Source organism: Quercus suber, unplaced genomic scaffold (genome assembly GCF_002906115.3).
Source record: "Quercus suber isolate HL8 unplaced genomic scaffold, Cork oak 2.0 scaffold_85, whole genome shotgun sequence".
Classification (NCBI taxonomy): domain Eukaryota; kingdom Viridiplantae; phylum Streptophyta; class Magnoliopsida; order Fagales; family Fagaceae; genus Quercus; species Quercus suber.
The window spans coordinates 1,033,763-1,057,648 of record NW_027069550.1 but is presented as its reverse complement, the minus strand read 5'-3'; the positions used below and the strand labels follow the sequence as shown (position 1 = coordinate 1,057,648).

The 23,886-nt window shown below is 35.6% G+C and overlaps 1 protein-coding gene and 1 non-coding gene across 2 annotated transcripts; both read left to right on the top strand.

Annotated features, from left to right (window-relative positions):
• The first annotated feature begins 18,853 nt into the window (after positions 1 to 18,853).
• On the top strand, positions 18,854 to 18,926 carry TRNAR-UCU (transfer RNA arginine (anticodon UCU)). Its single transcript has one exon. It is a non-coding gene; the product is annotated as a tRNA-Arg (tRNA).
• A 128-nt stretch (positions 18,927 to 19,054) lies between these two features.
• LOC112025009 (thioredoxin M3, chloroplastic) lies at positions 19,055 to 22,785 on the top strand. Its single transcript, XM_024057667.2, has 2 exons — positions 19,055 to 19,545; positions 22,079 to 22,785. Exons 1-2 carry the CDS (start codon positions 19,329 to 19,331, stop codon positions 22,393 to 22,395), a joined length of 534 nt encoding a protein of 177 aa, XP_023913435.1. The 5' UTR covers positions 19,055 to 19,328; the 3' UTR covers positions 22,396 to 22,785.
• Positions 22,786 to 23,886: the final 1,101 nt, after the last annotated feature.

The window sequence follows — 23,886 nt, the reverse complement described above, 5'->3', positions numbered from 1 at the left end:
AGAGTCTAAGGAACAAGCCCCAGAAGTTGCTGCTGCTCAATCCAGTCAGGCTGCTGACCCTTTAGTCCCTCAGGAGAAGGCCTAGACGTTTAGGAGTTTCTATTTCATACTTGTATTGGTTTTTATTTATTTATTTTTTTATGTAAGGAATTGTGAACTACCTTTTTTTTATCAATAAAGTCATTTCTCTTTTATTCTTAGTGTCTTCGTTGCATATCTTATGAGACTTATTATTATTGTAAATAACTATAACTTGTAATTACAGTAATACAAGCAGACTTAACAATGATATCGTGCCAGTGATGCAAACACCTTATTCAAATATTGGAAGAAGTAGGTCATACAAAAGTTATTAACAAACATTGAATGCAATGAATGATGTGAAGGTATTACAGGTTTTCTTGAATAGCCACAAGGAATATTGCTAAGCACTGATTTCGTATTATTCAAATATTTACAACTATAAGACGAGGTTATTTAGGCATGATTTGTTAAATTTAAACCTTAATAATGACTACAAGACAATGTTAACTAACCCATATCATTTGGTCCGAGGACTTCGGGCGTAAGTAGATTTAAGTTTAAACACTTAGGCGAAACGTGAAGGAGTGTTAACTAACCCAAATCATCTGGTCCAAGGACTTCAAGCATGATTGGATTTAAGTTTAAACACTTAGGAGAATTGTAAACGAGTGTTAACTAACCCAAATCATCTGGTCTGAGGACTTCAGGCATGATTGGATTTAAGTTTAAACACTTAGGAGATGTCCAAAAACTTTACATAATAAATTGGCATATTGATTAAAGTAAAGATTTGATTAATAATAATACCTTTTAAGGTTGTTTACAATCCAGAGGCATGATATTACATTACTATCCAAATCTTCCAAGAAATACGTCCCAATGCCAGCTCCTGAAGTAATACGATATGGCCCTTCCCAATTGGGTCCTAACTTTCCCCAAGCTGGGTTCTTTGTAGTGCCCACAACTTTCCTGAGTACCAAATCGCCAGGCTTTAGAGGCCTTAACTTTACATTGGCATCATAACCCTACCTGAGCTTTTGTTGGTAATGTGCTAATCGGACCATTGCATTTTCTCTTATTTCCTCAATCAGATCCAAACTCTTTTCTAGCTGCTCATTGTTGCCGGTCGAACTGAATGAACTAATTTTCATAGTTGGGAACCTAGTCTCTAGAGGTATGACAGCTTTAGCTTCGTAAATCATTGAAAATTGGGTTTCTCCAGTAGACCTACGAGGTGTAGTTCTATATGCCCATAGTACATGTGGCAGTTCTTTCACCCATTTGCCCTTTACATCGTCTAGTCTCTTTTTTAATCCATTAACTATGACCTTGTTAACTGCTTTTGCTTGCCCATTCCCCTAGGGATAGGCAGGGGTGGAGTGTCTGTTTGTGATTCCTAGTTCACTACAATAATTCCTGAATGATTTGCTATCGAACTGTAGGCCATTGTCCGAGATGAAAGTATGAGGAATCCCAAACCGAGTGACAATGTTCTTCTACACAAATTTCTGCACATCTATGTCTCTGATGTTGGCCAGAGGTTCAGCTTTGACCCATTTGGTGAAATAATCTGTGTCGATCAGAAGGTATTTTCTGTTTCCTGCGGCTTTAGGGAATGGACCCACTATATCAAAGCCCCATTGAGCGAAAGGCCATAGGCTGGATAGCGGATTAAGGGTTCCCCCTAGCTGATAAATGTTTGGGGCAAACCGTTGACATTGGTCGCACTTCTTAACATACTCATGGGCTTCTTTTTGCATATTCGACCACCAATAACCTTGGGTAATAGCTTGGTGAGCCAAGGACCTACCTCCAGTGTGGCTCCCACAGATTCCTTCATGTAGCTCTTCTAGTAGTAACTCAGTCGCTTCAGGATGCATGCATAATAAGTACAGTCCTGAATAGGAGCGTTTATATAGTTTCTGGTCCTCAAATAGCCAGAACCTGGTCGCCTTCCTCCGAACTTTGTCAGCTTCGCCCCTTTCTTTGGGCAAAGTATCCTCCTTGAAGAATTTAATTATAGGATCCATCCAGCTGAGTTCAGCCCTGATTTGGTGAACTTGGGCTACCTCTCTTCTTGCCTCTATAGGCCCATATAGGTCCTTGACGAGGATAACTCTTGGCAAATCTTGCACCGAAGAGGTAGCAAGTGTGGCTAAAGAATCAGCATGTGCATTACCATTTCTGGGGATATGCAGCAAATCAAAAATGTCGAACTCCGATTGCAGACGTTTAACTCAGCTCAGGTATCCCTGCATTCTTTCATCCTTCACCTCAAACTCACCTTGTACTTGACCAACGACTAATCTCGAGTCCGAGAATACCTCCACTAACTTTTCTCCCATTCTTTGAATCATAGCCATTCCCATCAGTAAAGCTTCGTACTCGGCCTCATTATTTGTGGCAATGAAGTTTAGTCTCATTGACTTTTCGATAACAATCTTCTCTGGAGATATTAACACCAGCCTTACACCAGAACCCTTTTGATTCACTGCACCGTCTACATATACTTCCCAGGGTGATGAGCCTCATTGAGAAATTATGCCAACCGATTTTTCATCCATGTCTTTCTCCACCGTTACTTCTGCTAAACTAGGCTCTGTGAACTCGGCCACCAGATCTGCAAGAACCTAGCCCTTGATTGAAGTGCATGGCATGTATTTAATGTCAAAAGCCCCTAGGATAGTGCCCCATTTAGCTATCCTTTCAGTGTAGTCCGCACTTCTAAGTATGGTTTTGAGCGGAAGTTGTGTGAGCACAACGACCGTATGTGCTTGGAAATAGTGAGGCAACTTCCGTGTACCAAGTACTACTGCCAAGATGGCTTTCTCCAGTGGCAGGTACCGAATCTCAGCCTCATGTAATGACTTACTCATATAATAAACTGGCCTTTGTACACCTTGGTCCACTCGTATCAATACCAAAATTACAACACAAGGAGCTACCACAATGTAGGCAAACAAGACCTCATCCGGTTCAAGACTGGACATAATTGGTAGCTGAGCCATATAGTCTTTAAGTTGTTGGAAGGCTAAAGCACATTCTTCAGTCCATTCAAACCCTTTTCATTTGTTAATCAACGCAAAGAAATGTTTACATCTATCTGCTGATCGAGAGATGAATCGGTTCAAGACAGCTGTCATTCCGGTCAATTTCTAAACTTCTTTGGGATTCCGAGGAGCCTGTAGATTGTGGATGGCCTTTATTTGATCGGGGTTAACTTCAATTCCCCTATGAGTCATCATGTACCCCAAGAACTTGCCTGACCCCACACCAAATGAGCACTTGGAGGCGTTTAAACGTAGTTTGTGCCTTCTTAGAGCATCCGCATTTGGATGGCTATATGCCAAATGCAAAGCACATTTGGCATACAAGTCCAAAAAAAGGCCAGCAACTGGAAGACCATATGCTAAAATGCTAAAAAAATTTGAGATATAGCTACAGTACCATCTCAAATGTAAGATGGTACTGTAGCTAAATTGCAAAAAAAAAAAAAAAAAAAAAAAAAAAAAAAATTAATACTCTCATTTCTCTCTCCTCTCTCCTTTTAACCCGACCATTTCTCTCTCCTCCCTCATTTTTTCTCTTTCTTTTCTCTCTCTTCCTTCTTTCTTTCTCATCTGCTCTCTTTAGACCCAACACACTGTAGTGGAGATCGGCGGGTAGAGATCGGTGGGTAGCGAGATTGGCACGGCGGAGATTGGTGGGTGGTGAGGGCGTTGTGATCCGGTGTGGGTGTTAATGGTTTTTTTTTTTTTTTTTTTTTTTTTTTTTTTTTTTTTTTTTTTTTTTTTTTTTTTTTCTGGGTTTGCTGGTATATGTGATTGGCATTGTGGTGGCTGTGGCGTGGTAGAGATCGGTGGGTGGCAAGATCGGTAGAGTTGTGGTGGTTGTGGCGTTGTGATCCGGTGTGGTTGTTGGTATATATATATATATATATTTTTTTTTTTTTCTGGGTTTGCTGGTATCGACGTTTTGGTGGCTGTGGCATGGCAGAGATTGGTGGATGGTTTTTCTGGGTTTCTGGTATCGGCGTGGCGTGGCGGAGATCGATGGATGGCGTTGCTGGTATTGGCGTTTTTTTTGTTTTCTTTTCTTTTCTATTTTGCCAATCTGGGTTATTGATATGGATGATGGAGGAGTTGTGTGGAGGAGTTGGGTTGATATGGATGATGGATTTGGAGAAGGAGGCTGGAAGAAGGTGAAAAGGAAAGGAATGGAGGATGACGCCCGTGGGGGAGAAAATTGAGAAAAAACAGAAAAACAAAAAATATATTTTATTACATAAATATATTATTTTAATGAGTAGAATAGGAAAATAGAATTTTGGGATGTTGAGTATATTGTAAATGGTATGGTATAATTGATAAAGTAGATTTTTAAGATAGTAAAATAAGAAAGGATATAGAATCCGGCTGCGGATGCTCTTAGAACCTCAAAAATGTTTTCAAGATCCTTTATATGTTCAGAAACGATCTTGCTTTTCACCACCATGTCATCTATATAAATTTCAATACTTTTGCCCAATTGTGGCTTAAACATCCTCGTCATCATTCTTTGGTAAATGGATCCTACATTTTTCAAACTAAAGGGCATCACCTTGTAATGGTAGTTACCGATAGGAGTGACAAATGCAGTCTTCTCCTGATCATTCAAGCCTAACAGTATTTGGTGGTAACCTTGGATAAGCTGGCCGACAGTGGCATCGACTAGCTGATCAATTTTTGGCATAGGGAATAGATCCTTAGGACAAGCCTTATTTAAGTCAGTGAAGTCTACACACACTTGCTATTTCCCATTCTTCTTCTTCACCACCACAGTGTTTGCTAGCCACTTAGGATAGCTCCAGCTTGTTTGAGCTTTGCTACTTCTTCTCTTACTGCATCAGCGTGCTCCTTAGATGGGCGCCGATGAGGCTGCTTCTTAGGTGTTATCAATGGGTTGACCTCCAGATGGTAACAAATGAATTCTGGATCCATTCTTGGGGCCTCATAAGCGTACCAGCCAAATACATCAAGGTGTCTTTTAAGGAATTCTATTAGCTCCTACTTCTCTTGTAGAGGCATCTGAGATCCGACTTGAAGGAACTTTTCGGGATTGTCTCCAATAACAACTTTTATTAAATCATCACATCTAATGCCCTCGTTTGGATCTTCGGCGGGCGGTACCCGACTTTTAACTACTATAAACCCCTTTCGGCCTTGGCCAAGGACTCAGTTTCGGGCTTGTACTGGATGGTAGCCACTAAGCATTGTCTGGCCGCAGACTGATCTCCCTGGATTTCACAAACCGGCCCTTCAGATGGATATTTAACTTTTTGATGCAAAGTAAAGGAAATAGCCCCTAGCGTATGAAGCCAAGGTCTGGCTACAATTACCGTATAGGGGGAGTACACATCTACAACAATGAAATCCACCTCCATTACCTTTGAGCCAGTCTGTACGGGTAATCGTATTTGACCCTTCGGGGTGACGACTCTTCCTTCAAAACTAACCAGGGGATAATTGTATGGTGTTAAGTCATCAGATTTTAGGTTTAGCCCCTTATAGAGATCAGGGTACGTTATCTCTACTGCGCTACCCTAATCCACCATTACCTTCTTCATATCATACCCTCCAATTATGAGGGTGATTACTAAAGCGTCATCATGGGGTTGGATGGTTCTAATCTTGTCTTCGTCTGAGAACCCTAAAACTAGTTGAGTATCCAGTCCAGCTTTTTTCGAACCTTAGCTAAAGTCCCCTGTCGGTAATCGGGCTATCGACATAACCTTGGACGGCCAGGACCTTGTTCTCCCGGTGCGGCAAAGATGACATTGATAGTTCCCAATGGAGACTTTGAAGAGTCATCTCTTTGGGGCTCCGAGTTCATCTGACTTCCTCGGCCACTGAAGTGGTGCCTCAATTTACCTTCGCGGACTAGTTGGTCCAAATGATCCCATAGGCTATTGCAATCCTCCGTGGTATGCCCATGATCTTGGTGGTATTGACAATAGAGATTATGATTACGCCTCTCAGGGTTCCCCACCATCTTATTCGGCCACTTAAAGAATGATTCATTCTTAATCTTTTCCAAAACCTGGTGTACTGGCTCTTTGAATACAGTGTTAATTGCTTAAAGATTTGTTGATCCTGACTACCCAGCAAAATCTCTCTGTGGTTTGTTGTTATTGTAACGGTCCAACCTGAAATCCCTCCTCTCATGGGGGATAACCTTATCATTTCCCTTCTCTTGCTGTTGATCTTCTTCAACTCTTTTATATTTTTCGATACGGTCCATGAGCTGACGCATGTTAGTAACTAGCTTACCAGTTAAGGACTTCCTTAATCCATGGTCAGTGGGGAGGCCGAGCTTAAACGTGCTAAGGGCCATTCCATCAAAATTGCCCTCCATATCATTAAACATCTCCCAGTACCTATCTGAATACGTTTTCAAGGTCTCACCCTCTTGCATGCTCAAGGATAGTAGTGAAGAAAGGGGCCTGGCCACTATTCGGCATGTGACAAAACAGGAACCAAATGCTTAAGTGAGCTCTTTGAAGGAGTCGATGGAGTCTACTTCTTGGCTGTCAAACCATCTCATTGCAACCGATCCCAGACTGGAGGGAAAAACTTTGCACATCAGAGCTTCATCTCTGGAATAGACAGCCATCCTTTAATTAAAGTGACTCACATGTTCCACAGGGTCCATTTTACCATTATAGATGGTGAAGGTCGGCTGGTTAAAACGCCGAGGAAGTCTCGCTTCTTCAATCCTGCGCGTAAAGGGTGACCTAGAGATTTGATTCAAGGCCTTACTCATAGCATTGCTCCCTACACCTCCACGTGATGGGTTTTAAGGTTGCCTCTTACGATGATGATCTTCTTCATAGGAAAAGGATTCACTGATTGGTGTCTGAGATCTCTGCTTGTAATTGACGTCCTGTTCGTCATCGGAATCTTCATCAGAATGCGAAGAAATATGTTTCCTCTTTGCATGGCGCAACTCCTTCTTTAGCCTTTCAATTTCTAGTTGCATATCCTGGTTTTTCTCTACATGAGACACGTGACTTCCACTATGTGGCTGGCTTTAATCAGTATGCGTAGTATGCACACTACCTTCACGATCTTGTCACTGCTCCAAATTGAGAAAATGGTCTACGTTAGGATGCCCTAGATTTTGCTGGTTGTTGCCCTTGTTCAACCATTATCAACTGTTGCTTCCACTTTCATTCACGCTTTCCCCACAGATGGCGCCAATTGTAGGGTCAGGATTTGTAACCCAAACCCAAAACAATGAATTTGTAGAGAGTGGGTGAAAGAGCTAGGTTATTTGTGAATTTAGCAACTGTTAACTATAATCACTGGAAATGAACCAACGTAAAAACACACTTAAAAGCTAAAAAAAATGATGTCCGAAGAGAAATGTTATTGATTGAATAGTGAAAACAGTTCTTAGAGCTATAGTAAAACCTTTCTTCCTCTCTTATTATCTTTTTTCCGATCCCCCATTATTAGAGGCCTCTTCCCTTTATATAGCATCTTTCCCCATCATTTCCATCGTCCACTTGTTCGTCATTTACGTATCCACTTAAGTATATGTCATGTCAAGTACCTTCTTTAGCTTTCCGTGAGTGGTGGTAGTTGAGATTACACTGTTCAGGGGTCTTCTCTACATAAATGCGGCTAGAAAAGTTGCTGCAGTGCATTAAACATAGTGGTAGCAGCTTTTTCTTTTAGATATTTCTCCGTTCTTATCATCTCCAAGTATGCCCTAAACTTATCCTTCTCATTGAAGTCGTTAGGAAGATTACTCGAACTTTCCAAATACTTGCTTGATCGAGACTTCTTGAATCCGAGGAGGATGAACTCTTCAGATCACTGGTGCTCTCTTCGGACTATATTCCTCGTTCATTTCCAGGTATATCTCTTCCACATAGATTCCTTCTCAACCACTTTCTTCTCTTCGGACACACAGTAATCTTCAAGTAGGGCCCTAGGCCCAATATATAAAGTTGGGCTTTTACTCCCCACATTAATTATTAGACATATTTTTATTTATGTGTTTTATATATTCTTAAGAATTTATTTTTCATATATTGTTAAACATATATAAATTTAAGAAAAATAATGGATAATAAAGTGACTCTATGATTATTAAGTGATGTTTATAATACAATTAATTAGAAAATTTCAAACCCATCAAATACTAACAGTACCATCATTTGTTTCTCTAAAAAAAAATTGACCACCATTTATTTATAATCAAATCTTATAAATTTTAACATTAAAAAAATATTAAATAAAGAATTAAATTTAAAATTTAGTAAAATAATTCCTAAAAAAATTAATATTTTTTGGTTGGACACGCATGTAGAAGTGACCAAAGCGTGTTCCTGTTCAATACGTGTTTGACATGGACAGTGAACACATGACCCATTCTGAAGTGTTCGAGAGTCAAATCATTTTCTAAATCAAGTGTGGGACTTGCTAACAAGTGGGACAAAATATTGAGGTTGATGCACGAGAGTTTGGGACTTTAAGCTATATATATTTGTTGAAATGATGAGGTTGATGCTAATGCTTACTAGCCTTATGAAGTGATATATATATATATATATATAGAGTAAGGTAATTTAATTCAATTTTATATAAATAAGAGTATTCAGATCTTGGGGATTCTAGCATTTTGCCCTTCTTTTTTAAAAATATTAGCAATATGTCCATGTTTTGAAACTATTTAAGTTTATGTCCCTATTTTGAAACTCGATTTTCTCAAAATTGAGTTTTAATGTAAAACTCGATTTGTAGAAAATCGAGTATTGGGTGATCAAACTTTAAAAAAAAAAAAAAAATTGGAACTCAAATCAAGGTACTCGAGTTCATGGAACTCAAGTACCTTGAATGAAACTCGAGCTCCATGAGCTTGAGTTCCACAAATTTTTATTTCTATTTATTTATTTTTTTAAAGTTTCATTTGGCATAACTCGATTTTAAACCAATTGAGTTTTACATTAAAACTCAATTTTATTAAAATCGAGTTTCAAAAGAAATGAACCTAAATAGTTTCAAAACAAATACATATTGCTAAATTAAAAAAAAAATAATAATAATAAAATAAAATAAATAAAATAAAATAAAAAATAAAAAATAAAAAATAAAAGGAGGAGAAGAAGGGGGACAAAAGGCTAGAATTCCCTTCAGATCTCTACAAATATCTAATTATGAGAGAGAATTTTTTATTTAAAGACTTTTAAAGAGTTAGGTATGACAGTGTGAGTGACACCTCAGTTGCCTCCAATGCGTGGTTAAAGCAACATGCATGTGGATCACTAGTCATCACAAGATCAAAGCTGTTGACATAGATTTCTAATATTAGACTTGCGGTTGTTAATTATGATCTTCTTCGTTCACTCACAAGAAGCTCCTCTGGTAGCTCGCCTGTTGAACGTTATATATGCAGCAGTGATCTATACTTTTTATAAAAAAATGTTAAAGATATTATAAATTTTATTACATAATTTTTACTAATATTATTCACAAAATAATAATTTTAATGTTTTTATTTATTATGTTATTGACATGCATATAATTTAAATAAATTCGGCAGTAATATTTGTAATATATTAAACCTTTTTTCAGTCCATTTGATGTATTTGGGTACAACTACCTTCTTAATCAGTCCATGTGAATCGTGTGATTTTTTTTTTTTTTTAAATGAATCATGTGTTGTTGGTTCACTACCATTATTAGTAGGAATAAAAAAGTTTACTTGGATATAAATTATATATACTATTATACAGGACATTATTGGAGTGCACAAGAACGAGCAGTACTATTATACTAGTGACTGAGAAATGAAAATCATTGCATTTCGTTTACCAAAATAATAATAATAATAATAATCATTGCATTTCTTTATTACCACCAAAGAAGGATATTAGGATAAGTTTGAAAACAGTTTTTCTTTTCAAAAACAATTTTTTATTTTTGAAATTAAAAAACTTGTTTGGCAATTTAAAATGGACATAAAATAAAAACTGTGCTCAAAACTCAATCTGTGAAGGAAATAAAAAATATGCAAAATGCATTTCTAATTTTCGAAAGTTAATAAAAACATGCATTTTAGTATTTATTTATTTTTTTTCAAAAAACTATTTTCTCAAATTTCTCATACTGACGCTGAAAAGTAATAGCCTAGCCTAATACGCGCAACAACTTGTGGACACTGAAATGAGAGCGTCGCATTTAACACCGCAAAGAAGTATATTCCAAAGTATTCCGGTCCCCCTGTGGGCTACTATAGTCTATAATGTACTTTTTTTTTTTTTTTTTTTGTAAGGTGGAATACAGAAAAAGAAAAGAAACTAAGGCATAGCAGCACAGCTAGTGCTACGCCTACAATACAGAGTTTCTAAGGCATTCTGCCTAATTTGATTCAAAATAGACGAAGGGGGATTATCAAAATAAACAAAATCTATACAGTGATTTGCTCCCATCTTCGCCAAAGCATCGGCACATCTATTCGCTTCCCTGTAGCAGTGTTGAACTCTGTACTGTGGGATCTTGTTGAGAAGAATTCTGCAATCATCAACTAAAGGAGATAAGGATCTAGACCAAGCATTGTCATTACAAAGCATATTAATAATCATAGAAGCATCCATCTCAACAACAAGGGACTGAATATTAAGATTGTTACATATTATGAGACCATCTCTTAGCGCCCAAAGTTCAGCAATAGGGCTCCATAGTCTATAATGTACTATGTCTATATATGTTCATGTCTAACAAATTTCTCATACCAACACTGCAAAATATAGCCTAGCCTAATAACCTCTCTATTTCCGCTTGTTCCAGGTGATATGGGTAGCAAAAGTCGTCAGCTTCACATATTCTTCTTCCCTTTGATGGCCCATGGCCACCTGATACCAACGATGGACATGGCCAAGCTATTCGCAGAGCGAGGTGTGAAGGCAACGATTGTCACTACTCCTCGCAACGTGCCTACATTCTCCAAAACTCGCGGCACCAACGTTGATATCCAGATCATCAAGTTCCCGAAAAAATTATACTAGACTTTTAGTTTGAATAGAATTTTAATTTGTTAAAATTTAAATGATAAAGTTTTATGTAAATTAAACTATTGTTAATTTTATCCCTTAATTTAAGGAAATATATCCTAACAATTAATAAAAAAAATAATTTAATAATTAATAAGGGTAGTTGTTTATAAAGAAAAGAAATTGTTCTAGAGAGAGAAAGAGAGTCATATAAATGTATCAACTCCTATGAATCTATACAACATGTATATCCTCCCAATACAAATACATATGCATAAGTTGCAACTAGAAAAAATAAAAACAATGAATAATAAATAAACAAAAACGTGGGGTGCAAGGTAGATTCTAAGGAAAAACCATTGGTTAATATATATAAGTTTTGAAATTTTAATAATAGATTTTTAGTTGGTGTAGGAATTAAAATTTTGAACTTAGATGCGTGTTGCATGTTTTGTTAAAATATTTATTGTTACTTTATTTAAAGAAATCTCTATAAATTGAAACTTAGATGCATGTTGAATTTTTTGTTAAAACATTTATTATTATTTTATCTAAAATGCATGTTGCATGTTTTGTTAAAACATTTATTGTTACTTTATCTAAAGAAATTGATAAGAACAAATAAGTTGTTGTCTCTATTAGTTGAAATTTGATAATAACAAATAAGTTGTTGTCTCTATCAATTGAAACTTATATGCATGCTGCATATTTTGTTAGAACACTATTGTTATTTTATCTAAAGAAATTAACAAGAATAAATAAGCTGTTATCTCTATTCAAAAAATTGTTTTTATCCAAAATATTGTTGTAATTTGGTGAAATCATTTGGCGCAACCATGACTACTAAGCACAACTTTTATTATATAGTATATGATGTACAACTTTTTAAATCCTCACTCTTTCCCTCATTTTCTTACTTTTTCAAAAAATTTCAAAACACAAGTATACTTTAGCACACTTTTTGTAAAAAAATTTAAACAAAAAACTTGATTAGTTATTCCCAAATTTACACTTAAATTTAACAGTAGGTATTTGGGTAAAACTAATTGATCCATGTGCATCATGTGATGTTGATTTACTATCATTATTAGAAGGAATAAAAAAGTTTACATGGATATAAAATTATATATAGGATATGTAATATTACGAATACAAATCATTTTTATTATTTTTTGTGTTTTACTTTATGTTTCATCAATTACAATTTACCATGTGTCATTTATTACAACCTAAAGAAGAATATTATGCAAAAGTATCTTTCTCAAGTCCATGTGCATGGGCTACAATAAACAAGGTTCATTCTACCAAATTTCTCATTCCAAATCTGAAAAATATAGCCTAACCTAGTAACCTCTCTAGTTTCGCTTGTTCCGCTATGGGTAACAAAAGTCTTCAGCTTCACATATTCTTCTTCCCTTTCATGGGCCATGGCCACCTGATACCAATTATGGACATGGCCAAGCTATTCGCGGCTTGAGGTGTTAAGGCAACGATTGTCACTACTCGCAACGTGCCATTATTCTCCAAAACTCATGGCATCAACATTGATATCCAAATCATCAAGTTCCCGGCTATCGAGGCTGGCCTGCCTGAAGGATGTGAGAATATTGACTTAGTGACTTCCCTGGAAATGGCTCACAAATTTATCAAAGCCGCTAAGATGCTCCAACAACTACTAGAGCAACCACTACAAGAGTACCAACCTAGTTGCCTTGTTGCTGACATGTTCTTTCCATGGGCAACTGATGTTGCAGCTAAATTTGGTATTCCTAGGCTTGTTTTCGAGGGGACCAGTTTATTCTCTATGGCTGCAGCCCATGCTATAGGACAATATGAACCTCACAAGAAAGTTTCATATGATTTTGAAACTTTTGTCATTCCTAATTTTCCAGGGAAGATAAAGTTGACAAGGAAGCAACTGCCAGAAACCATTCAGCTGGAGGACCGTTGAAGGAGTATCATCCTACTCTGATTTGAATGCTTTAATTGAAGAATTAAGGTTGCATTGCCCTTGATTTGTGGCAATAAAAATTGCTAATATGACTCTTTTAATTATCATATATCATATTATATATAATAAAAGTTGGGCTTAGACGCCGTTGTTGCGCCAAATGGCTTCACCAAATTGCAGAAATTTTCTTAGATTTTTAGATTTTAAGAAAAAATATATATAATTTTTCTCCTCCTATAATTTCTAAGTGGATATTGGACACTCAAGTAAACCTAACAATATTGGACACATAGTGCTAAAAATAAGGAAAGATTTTGATGAACACAAAAACTTAATAATCTAATAATATATATCAATCTCTTCTTTGGATAAATATAGACTTCTCTTAAGGGAAAAAAACAATTTGGTAAAATTAGGTTTTTTTTTCTTATAAAAATTTTAAACGTCCCATTAAAAAAAAAAAAAAGTTTAAAGGATAGAATTAGAGTCCACTTTGTGCTAATTAGGAAGCTCATACATACATTTGCATAGATGATATCATCTCATTAGTCAGGGAAGATCATATCAGCAGTCCTCCTAGTGTAAATAATAATTTCTCTAGCTAGGGGCATAAAGCATTGCATAGTTAGGGGATGAAGGGCCCGCAACACGGAAGTTTCAATATTTCACTCTTTTTCTTGTCTAGTTTAGTCACACAGTACAAAACTTTTACTTTTAAACAAACTAAAGCAGCAGTGGGAGGGAGGGAAAAAAGAAGAAGAAAGCAAATGCCAAGTCGCCAATGGAGACAGAAAGAGTGAGAGAGAGAGTCATCTGTGTGAGGCAAAATGTTTCTACAATTGTGTGGGGGGCTTGGTGGTGCAGCAAATCAACAAAGTTTTCGACTTTTCAATTTTTCTACTGATGTGTACAAGTAAGCCCTAGATGTGTTAAGATGAAAATTATAATTTTTTACTCTTTTATTTGTTGAGGTAATTGTTAAAATACCTATGTATTCATTTTAAAGATGCTGAATATTTAACAATTGTTTTTTTTTTTTTTGACATATGTATTTATGGATTGTATTTTATTTAAATGAAAATTATGTATATTTTTAGATTTTCTTAAATATATATGTATATTATCAGGTATGGCGGGCCAAAATGATAAGGTTATTCAAAAAATTTTCAAATTATTTAGGATATTTCCAAAATTTTTTTTTTTATTATTTTTCAAAAATTTTGGGGGGGCCAAGGCCCCCCTCGGTCATCAAGTGACTCCACTGTGAGAGAGAGAGAGAGAGAGAGAGAGAGAGAGAGAGAGAGATTCTACTTTTGGTGTGTTTTATTGTGTTTTTGAAAGGTAGATGCAAAGATGGTTATGGTTGTGTAACAAAGTTAACATATTCTACTTTTGGTGTGTTTTATTGTGTTTTTGAAAGGTAGATGCAAAGATGGTTATGGTTGTGTAACAAAGTTAACATCAGTATGGGTACAACATGGCGATATGACAATTTTTGGAAAATTTAGATATAACACGTGTGCAACGGGATGTGTATATTAATTAATTATTAAAAAAATTGTATGTATATGTTTTATATATTGTTAAGCATTTACTTTTCATATATTGTTAATATGATATCAATTTAAGAACAATAATAGATAATAAAAAGAGTCCATGACTATTAAGTAATGTTTAGAATTTAATTATTTTAAAAAAGTCTAACCCTTCAAATATGACATGACCATCGTTTATTAATAACCAAATCTTATAATTTTTGACATTAAAAAAATATTAAACAAAAAATTAAGTTAAGTTAAAAGTTAGTGAAATAATTCTTGAAAAAAATAATATTTTTTGGCTGGACATGTTGGGAACACGCATGTAGATGTGTCTGAGGCGTGGTCTTGTCTAATACATATCCAAGAGTCAAAGAATTTTCTAAATCAAGGGCGGGACAAAATATTGAGGCTGATGCACGAGAGTTGGGAATTATATTTTTGTTGAAGTGATGTATGATGTATCATCAATTATAGTAAGGTAATTTAGATATTTATTTATTAATTATTGAAGTAGCATAAATCACATTCATTATTAAATCAGCTTGTAAAATTTTTATAGTAACCTTATCATTTTCATACAAATTATCCCTTTCTTTTTTCAGTATATTAATCACAAGTGTCTGGAGTTTTTGATCTTAGCTGCCCCAACTGCTCAGTACGCTCCATTAGTTTGCCCCCCACCCCCCCGCGTAATTGGGCAAAGGTAAATGTTGATGCTGCTCTTTCAGATCATAGGTGAAGTGATTAAGGTGTTGGCCAAGCTGCAAAACCCCTACTCCCTGCCTCTCCAAGCTGATGCAATAACAATCTCATGGGTTGTCCAGCTTGCTAAAACTGAGGTTTGGAGTCATATCATGGCTGAGGTATATTACTCTAAAACTTGCTTTGATCACTTATTAGTTAACGTAGCTTCTATTGACGCAATGACGGAGTTAAGAATTTATTTTTGAGAAGTTATGTATAATTTTTTTTTTGGTATATAAAATCTAAAATAATAATGTACAAGACAATTTAATAATCAATATGCAGATTAAGAAAATGTTAATAAGTAGTATTAGATATAATAAACAACTACTAAATATATGTTAATATAGTAGTATATTTTAATCAAGTACTTTATAATGTACTACGGTAGATAATATACTAATTATTATAATAACAAATAATATATTATAAGGAAAAACAAAAGAAAACAAAAGAAAAGTAAAATAATCTACTTGGGAAATAGTGAGAATTGGGAAAGTGGTCAGCCCGCCAGGGGCACAGTGCTGCACAGGGGTAAGGAGTTTCAAGGCTCGGGGTTGTCTTACTTTTCTTGCCGAGTCTAGCCATAGAAGTTTTATTAGAGCATTAACATCAGTATGCCTATTTTACACATTTATTTTTATACTAAAAACTTACTTTTTTTATTTTACACATTCACTTTTACAAAACACCCACATCAATCCATTTATTTTACAAGATATTTTAATAAAATATTAATTATACTCTATTTTTTTATTATTTCTTTCTAACAACCCCCTCTTAAATACGCGCTCTCTCACTCTGTTTTCACTCATTTTCTGATTTCTTACTCTCTCTCTCTACACCCATCTCTCTGCCTTCCTCTTCCAAATCGCAAAACCCATTCGCTGAAACCGATCCAGCTCTTCGTCGATCCAGCTCGCCGTTGAGTCCTCCACCGATTCGGCTTCCCTCTAGCGATCCAGCTCTCTGTCAATCCAGCTCGCCGCCGAGTCCTCCACCGATTCGGCCTCCCTCTGGCGATCCAGCTCTCCGTCCCTCTTTCCTTCACCCCTCCCTCTCTTCCTCCACCACCAATCCTTCGCCTCCCACCCCCAACATACGACAACAATGGAAGATCTGGCGGATCCGACGGCAGCACTGGTAGCAAATCCGGCTCCGTTGGGCATTTCACGTGAGTTTTTCGTTGAGTATGGTTTGGGCTGGGTTTTCCGGTGGGGTTGTATTACTTTTGGGTTGGGTTTACCGGTGAGTTTTGGTTTAATTTTCTGTTATTTTTGGTTTAATTTTCTGTTGATTTTGGTCTAATTCTCTGTGCGGTGGTTGGTGGTGGCGCTGGGTTTGGTGGTTGGTGGTTATTCTGGCGCGCTGGGTAGTTGATAATATTATTTTAATGTATACACAAGTTACAGTACCCGTGTAAATATACACGGGTACTGTAGCTCGTGGAAATATATACATAGATTTACATATTTTTACACCCATTGATGTGGGTGTTTTTTTGCTCAAAATGTGTAAATTTTGTACTGTACATTTATTTTAGAAGATTATAACCGAGTTGTTGCGAATGCTCTTAGATTTTACTTTTTACATTACAAATCACAAACCTGCAGCAGCCTAAAGAAAGGAACTGTAGCAGCCCAAAGGAAAGAACTGGAAAGAAAAGAAGAAGAAGAAGAAGGCAAGTGGAGAGAGAGAGAGAGAGAGAGAGAACTGTATCAATTCTATAGCCATATTTCTTTTGTGCTGCTGAGGTCAGGTTTGTAATCTAGATGTAGAACTTTGCAATTTTTTTTTTTTCATTTACACTAAAGTTTATGTATAAAACTGTGCATTGCATGGAAAAAATTAGAACAAAGGTTTTATTTCTCGAATAGTTCTATCTTTTAAAAGTGGCCAATTTTATGTTACTTTGTCTAAAGATTTTAATCATTAATATTATTGTTAACAATACTGCAAATCACTTATATTGTAGATTCATTAGATATAAAATTCATCTACAAATAGTTTGATATATGTAACTACAAATGATATTATAGCACAATTGGCATCTTAGAAGATAATTTTGTATTGAGGTGCTATCATTTTATATTTGATGTACTAATGCAATTTATTCTTTTTGTTTAATAATAACTTATTTGGTATAATAATTATATATATTCTATAAAGTTTAACATAAAACCGTGCAACACACGGGCCTTTAACTAGTATATATATATATATATATCAAAAAGGATTTATTATCCTTGTTGTTCAGGGTGTGTTATTTTTATTTGCTTAGTTGTTTTTTAATAATTGTAGGACATGGTCCTAAGAATTTGGGATTGATAGTCCAATCCGAATTTATATCTGTTGTAAAATAGTGGAAGCTCAAATTATCAAAATTAATTGTGAAAATATTTTAGGCTTGAGAAAAATCTCAAAACTAATCAATAGGATTGAAGAAAATTAATCCAAAAGAAAATAGATACAAAACACCAAGATTTACGTGACTCAGTAATAGCTTACATCCACGAGTGACACTGAATGAATTTCATTATATCAAATTTGGGATAATATAAATTGGTGTAGAGGCACTCTTAGAAACCCAAATCTCAAATACACCCAAATAGCTCTCTCTCACAAATACAAAACAAAGAACCAAATGTTCACAAATACCAAATATGAATTGTGCACAAACTAAAGAGAGCCACAAATCAAATCCAAAAGTTACAACAGCCCAAGAAAGAACAAATCTCCAAACTGCAGAACCGAAACTAAGCAGCAACAAACCTCTCTCACTATTCCAAATTGAAACCCACAAATATCAAAGAACCAAACCAAGAAAGAGCCTCTTTCTCTCACACCCTCTCATCTCTTTCTCTCTAATTTTTCGTAGCAACACTATGTTTATATAGAAGACTTGAGTTGGCTAGTATATCCAAAACCAAGAAGAACTATACTTCTTTCCACACACAAAAGGAGAATCACTCCTATTCCAAAAAGAATTTCCAATCAAGTAGTAGATAAGACTTCTAATAGAGTTTGATAACTTCAAACAACAGTAACCCAAAAGGAATAAAATTTCATCATTATCCAAATCTAACAAGGAATCAAACTCCTAATTCAAGCCATATTCTACCATATATAATACTAAAAGTGGAAGATAAGTGTCTAGTTGTCTACTATTTCTTAAGTTTCAATAATTTAACTTAATTTTTTTTTTCATTTATTATGTTTCTTCTATTTCATACTTTTTACAAGAAGTCTACTTTCTGTTATTAAATATTATTTATTTACACTGTTTTTTTTTTAATTAAAAAAAAATAAATAAATAAAAGTTAGGATTTCATTTATTGGATCGAATGCCCCCACGATTAAAGACTAGCCATCCATAAGCCAAGATCGACGCCCTCAATCCACTCTTCACCAAATGGCTACTCAGCTCCACCATGATCAATTTTGGCTACCGCGCTTCAACATCAACCACCCCAAATGTCCAATTGGCCTTCATAATCTCATTTGATTGATAGATCTAAAGGTAAATGGTTAATAATAACTGATTTGGACCAAGAAGCGCCCGTGGCCTAATGGATAAGGCGTCTGACTTCTAATCAGGCGATTGTGGGTTCGAGTCCCACCGGGCGTGTCCTCTGATTTCTCAGTTAATATCTTTTTTTAACTGTACCACTCCCACTCCAAACTGCAGTAACAACTCGTTAACTCCCCCACTCCACCTACCTACCTACCCACTATATATGTAAACCCCATTTCGTCCGTTTATTCAATCAATCACCCTCACCAGATCATAGAAACCCAAACAGAAAATAAAAAAGTGCACCGCCACACTCTCTCTCTCTCTCTGTGTATCTTTTTTTTTTTTCAATTTCTGGTCATACAAATCAATCAGACTCAAATCGCACCCGAGCAGCGCACACCATTTGTCTTCTCTCTCTCTTCTCTCTCTCTCTCTCTGTCTCTCATTCATTCTTCCTACAACAACAATAACAACAACTTCGCTTACTTTGTGTTGTGTTTGGTGCCCAATCAAATGCCTATGGCTTCCTCTCCTTCTCTTTCAGTTTCGGCTCCTCTCTCTCTCCCTCTCCCACGCGCTCTTCAATGCCCTTTCGTTTTCTCTCCCTCTCGGACCATTCTCAACCCGACCCGACCCGCCTCATTCCCTTTCCATTCCCGCACCTTCCCTAGGGTTCCATCTCCATCTCCTCATCTCCCTCTCAAGCTTCTCTGCTCGCGCGAATCCAAAGGTACTCTCTCTCTCTCTCTCTGATTCAACCATTTTTGTTGCCTTTGATTTATGATTATGCATGTGAATATTAGTTACTACTCTCTGTTTGGTTTCCGAGAAAACAAAAAAAAAAAAGTAAGAGAAACTTGTAGATCATATTGCATTTCTCTGCTGCTATGAAACCTTTGATTACAAAAAGTCATAGTTGTAATCTTTTCTTTCTTTTCATCTTTCTTGCTGTATAATCGTGTGTCATGATCATTGGTAACTGAATCGAAATCGTAAAGTTGTAGATTGAAATTAAAATTTAGCAAGAAATTAGGGCAATGAGCTCGGAGTTCTTTCTCTAGTAGGAACAGATTGGAGGATTAGTAGTTTAGGGTTCAAGATCCGCCTTGTGCATGTGTTTCTTGCCAATAAGAAAGAAAATTGAAACGAATAGATCAAGATTAAACTGCCTTGAATCGAAAGAGTTGCGAATGGATATTTGGAAGGTGCGTTTTTATACTGCTTTTATACTGCCTTTGGATTTGAGTACATGATCCACAGTTCATTCCGTCCATTTCATGGTTCGGATTTTATTTTCTGCTTCTAACAATGTATAGATTGACACATCAATGACGTGACCGACTGTATGCTTTTTGATCAGGGAAATCTAATCTGGGCCATGAAATGGATCAAATGGACAGGATTTGAAACGTAGAGGATCATTTTCCTTGGATTTGATTGTCTTGTAATGAATAAATGAAGTAATGTGAATCTATACGTAGCAAATTGATAATAAAATTCTCAAAATGCTTCTCTTGAAGTCACACAAGTAGGGCTTAAAATGACATGTTGCCAAACTTTTAATTAGAACTATGAACATAAAAGATTAAAAGGACCAATCAGGGTACAGCCTAGTAGTTGGAAGCTTAAGATGGTTTGTAGACCCAAGACATCCTGGGTTTGATCCCCACTAAGAGTTCCCTTGGATTACCTGATATGGTTCTAGCGGGTGGGGCGTGTATCCGTGGTTTACTTCCTAAGGGATGGGTCCAAAGGGCCCTGCCTTGGTGAGGTTCCACATCATAAAATAAATAAATAAATAAAAGGTTTAATGAGAATAATTGATTCAATTTTATAGGAAATTTTTACAAATATAGCAGTTTGTGAAAATGTGATTTTTAAACTGTATATTGTGTCCTATTTGTTGGCCCAATTGTTTGTGGATGGTGGATTCAATCTCAGGGGAAAAAAAGCGATATAATTTTTGCTTGTGATACAGCTAATGTATATATGGCAAGGTGATCAAGTAATGCAAGTAATGCAAGTAATGGTTTATTAAATCAGGATGCCTTTATTGGAGATTTCTTAGATACAGAAATAGGATGACCGCTGTCAGTTTACATTTTTGATTTCATCAGTCATTGGATATTTGGATGTTAGATTTTCAATTTAACTTCATTTTCATGTAACACTTGTAGTTATCTTTTGGAACTCCATATGACACTATCCTAATAACTTAAAAAAGTAATGGATTATTACATGCTAGATTTTCAAATCTACAATTTATAAGGTGGAATGATGTTGCATGTATTAGCTAATGCATGTTTGATCTGGTTTCCTTTTTCATTATCAAGAAAATGGTTCAGGTAGTCAATGGTATTGGATTGGTGTGGATCTCTCTCTCTCTCTCTCATTTATATTTATTTATAAAGATGAACAATATTTGTTTTTGGTTTTGTCCCTGTTTTCTCATATCTGTCTCCATTAGAAATAAAGTAATAATTCTTGTTGAATTCTTTCTTCCAGACAAGATATTGGTGAGAATTTTCCTTTGGGTCTTCAATCCATAAAATTATTGCTCCCTATTGTGGATGTACTTCCTTCATATGTTAATTGTTTGAGTCGATTGATCGTTTTAATTTTCAATCATAACTCTGGTATTTCTCTTGTATATTTCCTGTGTATTAGGGTTGTGCCCGTTTGTGTGTTTTCAATGAATCTATTACTCATCAAAAAAATGTTAATTAGTATCTCTCTTGAAATGGATTTCCCAGTTTTCTTATTTCTTTTTCCTATAGATTTCCTCACTTTATTTTTCTGTCATTTGTTAAACTCTGGTATATTTTATCTGTTTGAATTCTGAATTTGGATTCCTTGGGTGAGATCTGAATGCATTTGGGAGAACAAAGGAAGAATAGCAACCTTTTTGGTAACTGAAGAACAGCAACTGAGGGTGATGGGATCATTGATTTTTTCTGCATCTTATATAATTCCTCAACAAATGTGTTAGATTAGATCATGATTTGCCAAAAAAATTTCCACTCACATAAGGTATGACATTTTTGAGAGTGAGAAATATATCTCTCTGCTTTGAGTGTTTTCCGCCTGCAATATAGAATGTGTACTCAAGGCAATGATACATGCTGCCTTGACACATCTATGGTTTGGTATACTGCTTCTATTACTTAGAATAGCTTTATTTCTGAAATGTAAGTGAGACTAATGAGACACAAAGATTAAAACATTGGATGTCCCTCCTGACAATATTATGTTAATATGTGCAGCTCCAGTTACAAAAGAATCGTGGGAGAAGTCAATTCTGAAGAGTGAAATCCCTGTCCTTGTTGAATTTTATGCGAGTTGGTGTGGCCCTTGCAGGATGGTCCACCGGGTGATTGATGAGATTTCAGCAGAGTATTCTGGGAGACTTAAATGCTTTGTGCTCAACACTGATAATGACTCAGAGATTGCTGAGGACTATGAAATTAAGGCTGTACCTGTGGTTTTACTGTTTAAGGATGGGGAGAAACGTGACTCTGTGGTAGGTACCATGCCAAAGGAGTTCTATGTGGCTGCCATTGAGAGGGTACTGAAATCTTAATCGTAGTTCAGTGCATGACTAGGAGGCTAGAAGCTTTAAGCCTCAAACAATTTTCCGTAAGTACCATAATATTTGAATATCTCGAATCTTTCAATGGGTGTCACTACCTTGGCTGTATATATGTTAGATGTTTGCTTACCGGATAACCCACATAGGTGCTGGACTGTTGGAATATGTCATCACTATGGTGGTGATGTTCTTCTCCCTTCTCAGCTTTTCATATTTTTTGGTTGAAGAACTGGCTTGAGCTTTTGAAACTACATTTTGTAGATACAGGTCGTTTCTTCCTTTCAGTTTTGTAAATTTGAACGGCATTAAGTTCCTATGCACAAGTTCTGATTGGAACTTTTCAAAGGTTGAAAGTGATCATATTTGGCAATTGTTTTCCTACTCTCCTAAGTGGATCTGGAATTTAAACCTTCTTGATTGGCTTGCAGAAAGTAATTTGATTTCCTATGGAATATCATTCTTTTGAAGTCACTTGTTACCCTACTGTTATTAGGTTTTACAGTTTTACTTGTTAGTCTCAATCTAAGCAGTAATTACTCAGAGCTTGTCAAGTTTATGATCTAATCTGTCTTGCTTTAACAACCATGTGAAACTTATGAGGCATCCACTTCCTTCTCCCATGAGACCTCTGGCATCCATGAAGAAATGTTAATATTATATAATCATTAACATTAAAGGAAGATGACATCAAATCATGCTCCTCTTATTAGCTGGTTCACTATACGGGTAGTATTTTTTTTTTCCCAATAAAAGAAAAAGGAGAATATAAGATTAACCTATAATAGACCTGATTTTGGTTTCTAACGATCTCAAGAGAAAACTGACCACTTAGTTTATAACTTTTTACTATTGAAAAAAGCACATTGCAATTCATGATATTGGAAGTTTGGAACCATGCGATAATCTAAATAATATATCAAAAATTAGATTTTTAATTATGTTGTAGAGCTCAATTAGTAAGACATGATTAGGAGTTAAAAGTATGAGGATTCAGGACACAAAATCTCGTCCAAATCTATTCCATATATTTCAGAAATGCCCTTAATTTTTAATTTTTTTGTGGTAATTACAGATTATTCAATAAATCCGCTGTGTAACTTTATTTTCTGGGTGAATCTTTATCACTGTAAATCTTTTGTGAATGTGAAACAGAAACACTATTTCAGTCAAAAGAAGATTTTACAAAACTTCATTAAACCACATCTATTTGTTAAAATTTTACATTTTGCACGAAAGTAAACTATTTTTTAAAGCCCTTTTTTTTTTTTTTTCCTGTCAAAATATCCCTTTTGACTTATATGAATGGATTTTGATATTTAAAGGGATCCAAAATGCAATTTACATGAGCTTGTGAGTTTATATGTAACAAATAAACTTTCTTATGACACGAACCCGTTAAACTCCAATCCATTGTATCGTGCTAAGTCAGATTTGCAGGTCTTGAATTTTTCCCTCTATTTGAGGGTTTTCAGATTTATTGAA